Here is an 11,160-nt window from a genome sequence, read left to right as displayed (position 1 = left end):
AAAGCTTAGACGCAAATGAATGTGTCAGGAAATCTCTAATTTAAACCGATCCAGTAAAGTCAGCGTGGGCACATCTTACGCTCTGAAATAATAGGGGGATTTATCGCGTTTGTTTTGAGGGGGATGAGTTCAAACAACGGATTATACGTTTGGTATGATAATTGGATAACGATTTCAACCCTCAAATCTCTAACAACGGAAAACTTTATCTTCTGCTGCATTCAGACGGAAAAATAAAAAAGTGACGTTAATGAAAAAGCGCTTCAGGGGTAAGAATGTCTGCTTTTCCAATTCTTTCTATTTTTACTTTTAAAAGTTCTTTTACTGCAAATTTTTTGATTATTTTCTATTTGCGAACGCCTAAAGAATTTAAAATTTGTAAATTTACATGTCTAAAGTTTCTGCTATCTACTTGCCTTTGTAGAATTTTTAGCCATGTAGAACCATCTTTAGATGTCGCTTTTCGATTTATTTTATTGTTGTTACGGATTTGTATTTTAATATATCATATGATTTACACACAAAAAACAAAATTCAACTGCACTGCACTGCGGACCACTGTTTATTTAGGAAATATTGACATAAATAGGTGGTTTTACAAACTTTGAATTTTTCTCACAGCCGATATAAAAGCAATCGTTAAAATAGATGTGGGACAATATTCGTGTATGGTTTTCTTCGCACCGTGATGGTTTTCGTCGTGTCGTATCTTTCTTCGTGGCGTGATTTTCTTTGACTCGTAATAGTTTTCGTCGTGTCGTATCTTTCTTCGTCGTGTCGTATCTTTCTTCGTCGTGTGGTTTTCTTCGCACCGTCGTAATGGTTTTCGTCGTGTCGTATCTTTCTTCGTGGCGTGGTTTTCTTTGACTCGTAATAGTTTTCGTCGTGTCGTATCTTTCTTCGTCGTGTCGTATCTTTCTTCGTGGCGTGGTTTTCTTTGACTCGTAATAGTTTTCGTCGTGTCGTATCTTTCTCCGTCGTATGGTTTTCTTCGCACCGTAATGGTTTTCGTCGTGTCGTATCTTTCTTCGTGGCGTGGTTTTCTTTGACTCGTAATAGTTTTCGTCGTGTCGTATCTTTCTTCGTCGTGTCGTATCTTTCTTCGTCGTGTGGTTTTCTTCGCACCGTAATGGTTTTCGTCGTGTCGTATCTTTCTTCGTGGCGTGGTTTTCTTTGACTCGTAATAGTTTTCGTCGTGTCGTATCTTTCTCCGTCGTATGGTTTTCTTCGCACCGTAATGAACACAAATACGACTCGACAAAACGTTAAACCACCCTACAAAGAAAGATACAACACGACGAAGAGCATTTACGACGCGACAAAAACCCTACACGAATATTGTCTAATGGAGTTATAGCTATAACTCCATGGTATATCGTGCTTCTGCAACCTCAAACAAAAAGATTTGTTTGTTTATATAGTTTTTGCGCATAGTTTACGATTTAAAATAAAAAGCCGTTTAATGCTGGTAGAGGTCGACCCATGGCAATTGTTTTTGGTTTTGTTTAAAGGTGCCCAAATTAGAAATCAATTTATTTATACGGGCACCTTAAGTATAGCAGCGGGCCGTCTATTGCCGGGGCGGCCCTGTACTTAAGCACAGATTTTATTTTGTTTTTTTTCACTGAGCGAGCAAATCCTTGAAATGACGAATAATTGATATGACAAGAATTATCCTATGCGAAACACACAGGTGACAGGAGTAACTGTATTCCTTAACGGGGGATACCTTTGTAATTGTTTTTAGAACTGAAACCAGCTTTTGTAGCTTTAGTTATTTTTTGCAATTTGTCTTTGTGATTCAAAAACTGAAATCGATACAAGTAAAAGTTTATCAACATGACTTCACAAAAAAATAGTAGCTGTATTATATATGATGGTATACAGCTGATATATATATTTTACTTTATTTTTTCATAGTATATTTCTTTTATTAGTGCTAAAAATAGAAGAAGGATAGAATCAAGTAGCTGAGTATGCCATTTGTAGCAATTATATCATCATAGTCTGATGTATCCGGCATTGTTATCTAACTTAATAAAGTTTGTATTACATAAATAAGCTAACTTTATATATACTGTCAATATGTGTGAAATCAAAATGAAGTTATTGGTATTTTTAAAAGTAATTTGGACTAGCTCTGTAGTATTTTCATTGCCCGAATATAATGAGGAAATACTTGATACAGATCAAACATATCCACATATTTATACCAACAAATGGGTTGTTCATATTGAAGATGGACCAGATATGGCTCAACAAATTGTTGAATCCAATGGCTTTATTTTTCATGGGCCGCTTGGTAGTTTACCACATTTATATCACGTTGAACATAAAGATGTTAGTCAACGCAGTCGTAGGTCAGCAGACGATCATCACAGTCTCTTGGTTAAACATCCAAAGGTACTGTGGACACAACAACAAAAAGTTAAAAGTAGACAAAAGCGGGGCTATTTCTCTGATCCACTCTTTAGGAACCAGTGGTATTTAAAAAATAATGGTGAGTACTTAAAGTACCTTAGATTTGAGGAAAAAAACAATTTTCCTCTCATCTTATTTCTTGGCGAATTTAGCCTAATTTAACTGCAAAAATGTCCTGCATTTTGCTGCTGTTTTTATTTATGAACAATCACATATGATATATAATTATATATATATACAAATACACCTTTGAAATAATTCAATTGTACTGCGTTCCTATGGCTCCCAATCGTTTTACAATTTTGGAAAAAAGGAGGTAAAAAACGTGTTTTTTATGAGTTTATTAGAGACAAAAGCGTGATTTTTTGCCAGTTTTTTAACTTCCTTTGTATCAATTTCTTTCAAGTTTTCAGGAAACGTTAATAATGATAAGATAATGTGTATTTTTCATTTAAAACAAAATGCAGCAAGAGAATTTATCACTAAAGAACACGTTTTATCCGAAATAAACTCTTATAAAAGTGTGATGTTTACCTCCTCTGATCGCAAAATAAGCTGCGATGGCGTGTTAGTTTTCCCAAATTATCGTGAAGGTGTATTGGTTCATTCTCATCAAATTATTATTGACTATGCCTTTAAAAGTATAAGTATCATCCTTATTGTTAATACAAAGTCCAGAGTTTGGGAGAATTAGCAAATAAAATATTTTCATTTTTAGCTGGGCAGAAAAGGGGTAAAAGTGGGGGTGAGTTATCCAACATGGCTGGTGACTGATAATGAAGTTGTTTTTAAGAAATATTTCTCATGGCTTTAAAATCCTTTCCAAATCCAACAATCATGGTAACTAAGCCATGTCATTTTTTTGCTTGCCCAGATCGACTTTTAGGGTTATAGTGGGACACCGACTAAAGTATACTATATATACTAGTTACATTGTAACTTTTTATCTTGTAGTATATTTTCAAGTCTTTATGTTTAACATTAAAGCCTCTCTTCATTTTTTTATTCTTGTGAAGTTAGAAATTATGGTTATGTTGTTAATTATCACTCATCAGACATAAAAATGTCAGTTGTTTAGTTTTGTATATGTTTCATTTTCTGTTAGCTGCTAAGTAAAAAAGCTGCTGCTGGTTGTAATAATTTTTGGACAGTTTAACAGAAACTCAATTTGCACAAAGGTTACCATTGCCATATTTTGTTGTAAACTCGTATTCCTCTAATAAACTCATATTCCTCTTAATATCCAGAAGTTAACCTTACTTATAGGATCTTCATGCATCTTTATTGTATATACTGACATTGTCTCTGTTTCTACCTTTTTGTTCAAACATATTATCAATATCAAAATATTTTTAGGTCAAACATTTGATCGATGTCGGTCTTATGACGGTTATGAAAAACTTGACATTAATGTTTTTCCCTGCTGGAACTCCAACATAACAGGTGAAGGTGTTGTTGTTTCAATATTGGATGATGGTTTAGAACATACACACAAGGATTTGAAGAAAAACTATGACAAGAAGGCCAGTTATGATTATAATAGCAATGACAAGGATCCTTTTCCAAGATATGAATCTACGAACATTAACAAACATGGAACAAGGTCAGACCATTGTTTCTTTGTCTTTGGAATGATTGGGGTCTTGTGAGGTCCACTTCAGTCACAAACCACATGAGTCCTTTAGAGGTGAAAAAAAGATTTTGGGGACATTTAATTTGGGCGCCCAAATTAGAGACCCATAGTTTAAAATGCTTGAGAATTGCATTATTTCTTATTTTCTGGATATTTTATATCCTCTATTATATTTATATCTTCAATCAAAGAGAAGATATATGTCCATAAAGAAACTATGTCTTTACTAAAGAAGACGATGCATATGCTAAAGCCATGTATTTTTGCTTCCCTAAAAAAAATTTATCTGCAGGGCTATCCATACCCAAGATAAATTTCTTGATCAGCCCGTGACGGAATGTAATATTGGTCATGTCCGATGACCGGGTGTTACATGGATTTTGTTTGTGATGTTGTCAGAAAAATAATCAGTACCCAATCTTTAAAACTAGTGTGATAACTCTGATTGTGGTGAATCATGTGGATAACTTATTATGTCATTTTACTTTTAATTGCTAAAGTTAAGCAGTCCTAGAAAAAAAGGGGGAAAGTCACAGCAAACCAAGTTGTACTGTCATTAAATAAAATTACAAAGGTTTATAATGTGTAGTAATATTTCTGTTTCTGCTTGTGACGCTGTAATAGATGTGGTTTACATGTATTATTTCCTAATCTTACAAATCACCTAATTTAATTTTTAACCAATATAAAAATATAAACGAAGAAAGGAGATTACTTATCATTATTTAAAGTGATTTGTGACAGGAAATACTGCAACCAAATTGTTATTACTAACAATTTGATTAATACTCTCACTTTTTTCATATTTTCGTTATCTCTGAAAACTAATTTGTTGAATGTTTTTTATAAGTAAGCCTACATTGAGGAAGCTAGGTTGTTATACTATAACATTAGAAATGTATAAAACTCAGAAAAACCCATTTTCTAAATTTAGATGCATAACGCCTTGAAGTGTCATCATTATCACATTCTATTACTTTGTAGGTACAAACCAAACAAAATTTTATGATTTTCTTACTTGTTAAGTGGTAAGAAAAGAACTCAAAAATATTTTAAAGTGTAAAAATTTTTTTGTTTTTATCAAAATATTATAAAAGATTACTCTAATGCTCTCTACTAGTAAAATATAGTTTTGATAACATGAAAATCTAGTCATGTGTAACATCATTGTAATCCCTATAGTAGGATTTCTATAATAACATATTTTGTCAGCCAGAAAACATAAAAACAAAGGAATTGAATAAATTATATTAACGTTAGTTGTTTATTTAAATCCCTTAAAACATTTTTTGTTTCATTGAACTTAATGAAAATAATAAGAAATCAGTATTTAAATGCATTCCAGGTTTTCATTGTGGGGTTTTAATTAATAAAATTGCACACAAATGTTGAATGAAAAGGAAAAATATTCTCACAAAAAAAGATATGTCAAATTAAACATTACGTGGTCAAATCTGCAGCCTTAGTAATTCAAATCTGTTCACGCCGCAACTCCTTCCCAACGTTATATTTTGTTTTATGTCTGCTTTGTTTACACGTCAGCATTCGTGTCACCATTTGCTGAGTGTGTCGACATGGATTACAAAGGCTGGGTGTGTGAGATTTTATAATTAGAATTGCCTAAAAATGTTTGGCAAACACCCAAATCCACTATTTATTTTGTTTTTATCCTAAAGACGAAGGAAATAAGAACAAAATCTTACAGAGTGAAGTAAGAGAATGTTTGCTATTTGTGAGTGTAAGATTTCTCTTGAACAACTGTGAGTCACACACGGACTTGACTGGTCCTTGTGATTAACATTTTTTGCAAAGTGAAGGTTTATATATATTTGTATATATTTGTATATATTTATATATATTTGTATTTTAGAATAAGATTAAGTTTAAATTAATTGCTAAGAATAAATAGCCTGAATTGCAAAAACAATATTCTTATAGAATCATTTGTATGTACAGATATATTATAATTGAGTGATTGTGTTTTCCAGGTGTGCAGGTGAAGTTGCAGGGGAAGCTAACAATGGAATTTGTGGTGTCGGTGTTGCATATAATGCTAAGGTGGGAGGTATCAGAATGTTAGATGGAGAAGTCACTGATGCTGTTGAAGCTGGCTCACTGAGCTATGCACCAGATCATATTGATATTTACAGTAGTAGCTGGGGGCCTGATGATGATGGAAAAACTGTTGATGGGCCTGGACCTCTTGCAAAGACAGCTTTTGCTGATGGTTAGTTCTTTCTTTTCAATACCAACTACTCCCACATTAAAAACAAGTCAGAACTTAAGGATTGATTTATTTATTTAATTATTCACTTATATAAAATTAATTTAACATAATTAAATAAAAAACAGCTTCTGAAAGTTTTGTATATACTCATATTAAATACACATTTTTTCACAAGAACCTATGTTCTTGTGAAATGTTGAGGTTGAGTATTGCTAAAAATTAAGAACATGTGAAGAACATACTCCGCCTATAGATACCAAAAATTATAAAACCAAATAATATTTTTTCCTTGTACTACTGTAGTAACTTAACAAAAGATATAAAACGTTGCTGTCAATTTATACATTGTCTCTAATAACTCATATTTTTCAAGTGCTAAATACTTTCATCTCTGCAAGAATAAATGTTAAGCAAATGCCGTTTTTGGATCTTTTTTACCTTCAGCCTGGGTTGTATCTGTGTGCTTAAGAACCCTGAAGTATGAAGAGAGAAAAAAATTGTAGGAACAGGCAAAAATAGATTAAAAAACCTTAGCGGCCAATAGTCATGATTAAGTTTTTATTTAAGTTTATATTTTTAATTATTATATTATTATTAGGTGTCCGATATGGGCGTAAGGGTTTGGGTTCTATATTTGTGTGGGCAACTGGAAATGGTGGCCGTAACCAAGATTATTGTTCATGCGATGGTTACATCAACTCGCCATATACTGTTTCAATTGGTGCTGTTGATAACTGTGGTCGAAAGCCATGGTATGCGGAACCTTGTCCAAGTACGTTTGCAGTAACGTATAGTAGCGGGGAAATGAGTGGAAAGAGAGACAAACAAATCTCCACAACAGATTTGCACGGTGGATGTACAAATGCTCATACTGGAACTTCAGCTGCAGCACCTTTAGCAGCTGGTAAGCTTTTGAGTAGTTTGTTTCATAAAGGTTTTGATTGTTGTGTAATAAGTACCTGGGATATTTTACTAACCAATTTTCCTTGTTCCAAGTAAGAAAATGGTAGGGCATGCGAGGCAGTCATTTTTTTTTAAGAAATCTTCATTAACTTGCTCTCCTCTTTCGTAATGAAATTATGGTTTTTTATTCGAAAAAAATTATCAATTTAAAACTTTAATCGCACATAGGAAAACACAAGAAACATTTATATTTTCAAGCATCGTTAAATGTCATTAAATGTTATTGTGCTGGTTTTCAGGGATCTTCGCACTCGTGTTACAAGCAAATCCAAAACTGAGTTGGAGAGATTTACAACATCTTATAGTAAAAACATCCAAAATGGTGAGTCCTGGAGACCCCAGCTGGCAAACCAACGGAGGAGGTCACAAAGTTAACTCGAAATTTGGTTTCGGTGCGTTGGATGCTGGAGATTTAGTTAAAATGGCTAGCAGTAAAGATTGGAAAACTGCTCAACCTCAACATACGTGTAAGACATCTGTGTCGAATACTCATCTGAAATTAAAACCTGGTGGGACCGTTTCGACAAGTATCACTGACAACGCATGTGCAAAGAGCGAGAATTGCGTCACCAAACTGGAACATGTGCATGTTGTTATAACTCTTGAAAAACCTACACAGAGAGGTCAGCTTGAAATCACATTAACCTCTCCTTCTAATACACATTCAGCGATCTTGCGAAGAAGAGCCCGCGATACATCACATGAGGGATTCAAACACTGGGCGTTTCTTACCGTTTTTAACTGGGATGAAGATCCAAAAGGAAAGTGGACGTTGACAGTTACAGATTATTCCAACAGTGGTGGAAAACTGGTTAGTTGGTATCTTAAGTTTTACGGTACATGCAGTATGAGAGAAATGTTTAATGTCGAAATTAACGAGACCGAGATCTGCGACGATAAATGCAAGCGAGGTTGTCCCAACGTGTTTTCATCAATATGTATGGATTGTGCGCAATATTGTGATTGCACTGTGGGAGAGTGTGTGCCTACGTGTGCTGATCATTTGGTTACAGACAACGAACTTCGTCATTGCAAACGAACAACAGACAATTTGAATTACAGATACATTCCTCATAGCAACCGTGATTGGAAATCCAAATCAAAGCACCAGTCTATGATGGGGTTATCGTTAACAGCTAAATTTTCCATCATCGGATTGTCCTTGGTTGTTGTGAGCGTGTTGATAGGCGGCATAGCTTATTTCGCGTCAAAAATGCCACCCAATAAAAATCTCCCTAGAGGATACCAATCTGTGTCACGCTATCCTTGTTCAGATGTGACTGTGGAAGGGGATGAGACAGAGGAGGTTTTAGAAGCGCCTGTAAACACTGTAAACTCCTAGTTAACCATTTATATATCAAAAAATAAGAAAGAAAAGAAAATCCATCTGTAGAGCAAATCGCTGCAGTACGTCTCTCCTTCGATGGACTACATGACTTTTTAATGACAAAGCTTTTCATAATTAAGTTCAGTAGGGCGTTACTGACACCACCCCGAAGGAGGGACTCTGAGTTTTTAATGCTCCTCAATGCATATATTGCATTTTTTATAATATGTTGTTGTTGTCACTGAGATGTGAATGCAATAATTGTTGCGTGAATTCACAAATCATTAAAACAAGACATGACACTCATTTTTTGTTTAAACCTTGTGGCGTAGATGTTATCGGCCAGATTTACCCCGACGCTTAATAGGATTAAAATTCGTAATGCAGGGTCGGTGTAATAATGGTCAGTAAGTTGTATATTTATGTCTGCGTCACAACTTTGAATTGTAATGTTTTGGAGACTAGTACATACATTTAACGTGCAATGTTTTTGCGAACGAACATTACAAACTTCGTGGCTGTGTTTTCAATAAATCTAATGAGGATTTTTTCATTTAATAATTTCCATTTCTTAGTCCCATCTTAAAATCAATTGTTCTGGAATTTGTTTCAACTTCAAATTGTCATAATGGCGATATGACAAATTGAAGTTTGAAACTGGTATTCTTTTATTATTTAGTATTTTTTTTTTGCAAAGTACATTAACTGCGGTAAATTTTAAGATGTATTTATATTTCACAAAAAACTATTCAAAAATTTAGTTGTTTCAAAACTTCATTTTCCGGTTCAGTGTAGTTTGTTATAAAAGTTACTTTCATATTTTGTTCAGCTTTAATTACTCGACCCTATAAAATATTTTTTTGAATTTGATGTACTTTGCAAAGAATGTGTTTTGGTTCTTATTTGCAAACCAAAAATCTCTTGTGGAATTCACCTATGATATATTTATATGTATATATATAAACTTGTTGTCTCGATTATACAAATTAGCAGATTTCTAGATACGCAAATAGTATTTCTGGATGTTATTTTTGTACGTGTTTTTTATCTGTTATAGTTCTTTGTTCGTTATCGTTGCTATTAGCCATAAACCGCTAGCTGGAAATTTGACTGCTTTGTCCAGGGTTCCCACACGCCTAAAAAATGAAAATAAAGAACTGCAAAGAAATCCTAAAATTTCCTGATTTTTGTGAAAACTCTTTAAAATCGAAATTTTTATAATGGATTTTTTTTAAACATCAATCCAATTTGTCTCCCTTGTTCAATTCCTTTGCAACCTTGATTCTTTTGATTCTGAGTTACACTTTCACTAATTTAAATTCTCTGAAATGTTTGCATGTGCTTTTCCTGCCAATTGATATCTGTCTAAAAAAAACCCAGCTAAAATCCACTTAAACACCCTAAAAAAACCCAGCTGAAGTGAGTAGGAACCCTTTTGTCATTTCGCAACCTTGGTCATGCACATAACATATCGTTCTTGTGCTTGGATGGATGATCATAGAGTGCCTAATTGACAAAAAAACTTCTGTTTACTTGCTATTTGCGCAAGTTTAACTAATTTTTCGTACACTATATTTGTTAGTGGAATTGTATTTAAAAAGACTGTAACGTTGTATTTCATTCGATTTTTTTTGTGAACATTTTATATGGAAAATGTAATCATACAATAATGTTATTTTGATCTGTTTTCCTCCCAAAAGATTAGTTCCGTCATGTGGCGGATACACCAAAGAATATTCGAGATCATTCTGTGTTAAACGCGCGTCTTTTAGTTTTGCTTGCATCTACCTTATTACACGAATATAACTAGACATGTAATTAACACGAATGACCCTAGCTCGCGTTAATGTATCGCGTGTTAATTTTGTGCTTTATGAATTTTCTCTCCGTTAATTTTCGTAGGCGTTAAAAAAACCTCCGTCAAAGTTATGATTGTTGCCAAAGTTATGATAGGTTTGTATAACTATCCAAAAATGGAACATGGGAGAAAGATTATCAAGTCTGGTCGGAAAGCTGCAGGCATTACCGAGAACCTTGAAAAAGCCCGTAAAAACCAGAAGAACCCCATCAAGGACAATCCTTTCCGATATATAACATTTGATCTTATTTTTTCAGACAAACTTTAACATAAACTTCACTGAAAATATTTCATTGTTTCCTTACTTTTCTTCTGGTTTTGTTTATCACGAAAACTGGAACTTTTTTGAAACAATTCGCGTTCATCAAGGACTGTCTCACACAAAGTGGGGCCTTATACAATGTCGGGCATGTATGAAAAATTACAGTGCAGATTTAAAAAAAAAGAATTACTTTTCTAATACAATAAAAATAAGAACGTGTTTTTATATAACATAGTTTTTATATTTTATATACATGCAGATGAAGCCAGATGGGCAATTCAAATGGATATGTTACATCGTGGACCATTTTTCGAGATTTCACACTATTTACCCACAGACAACAAGTTAGATTTTGCGTTTTTGGTTTGTTAAAAATTATTCAGCAGTCAGACAACGGCTCTGCATTTGTGAAGGAAACCAACCATTCGTGAAACAGTTATGTTATGACTTGGAAAAGCAAAATTTAATA

The 11,160-nt window shown here is 33.7% G+C and overlaps 1 protein-coding gene across 1 annotated transcript; it reads left to right on the top strand.

Annotated features, from left to right (window-relative positions):
* Positions 1–1,873: 1,873 nt before the first annotated feature.
* Positions 1,874–10,241, top strand: LOC130613855 (neuroendocrine convertase 1-like). Its single transcript, XM_057435210.1, has 5 exons — positions 1,874–2,500; positions 3,778–4,024; positions 6,043–6,281; positions 6,880–7,185; positions 7,484–10,241. The coding sequence occupies exons 1-5, from the start codon at positions 2,086–2,088 to the stop codon at positions 8,584–8,586; spliced, it is 2,310 nt and encodes a 769-aa protein (XP_057291193.1). The 5' UTR covers positions 1,874–2,085; the 3' UTR covers positions 8,587–10,241.
* Positions 10,242–11,160: the final 919 nt, after the last annotated feature.

This window comes from Hydractinia symbiolongicarpus, chromosome 11 (assembly GCF_029227915.1).
Source record: "Hydractinia symbiolongicarpus strain clone_291-10 chromosome 11, HSymV2.1, whole genome shotgun sequence".
NCBI classification, from domain to species: Eukaryota; Metazoa; Cnidaria; class Hydrozoa; order Anthoathecata; family Hydractiniidae; genus Hydractinia; species Hydractinia symbiolongicarpus.
Note: the sequence above shows the minus strand (reverse complement) of the source record. Positions and strands in the feature narration are given on the sequence as shown.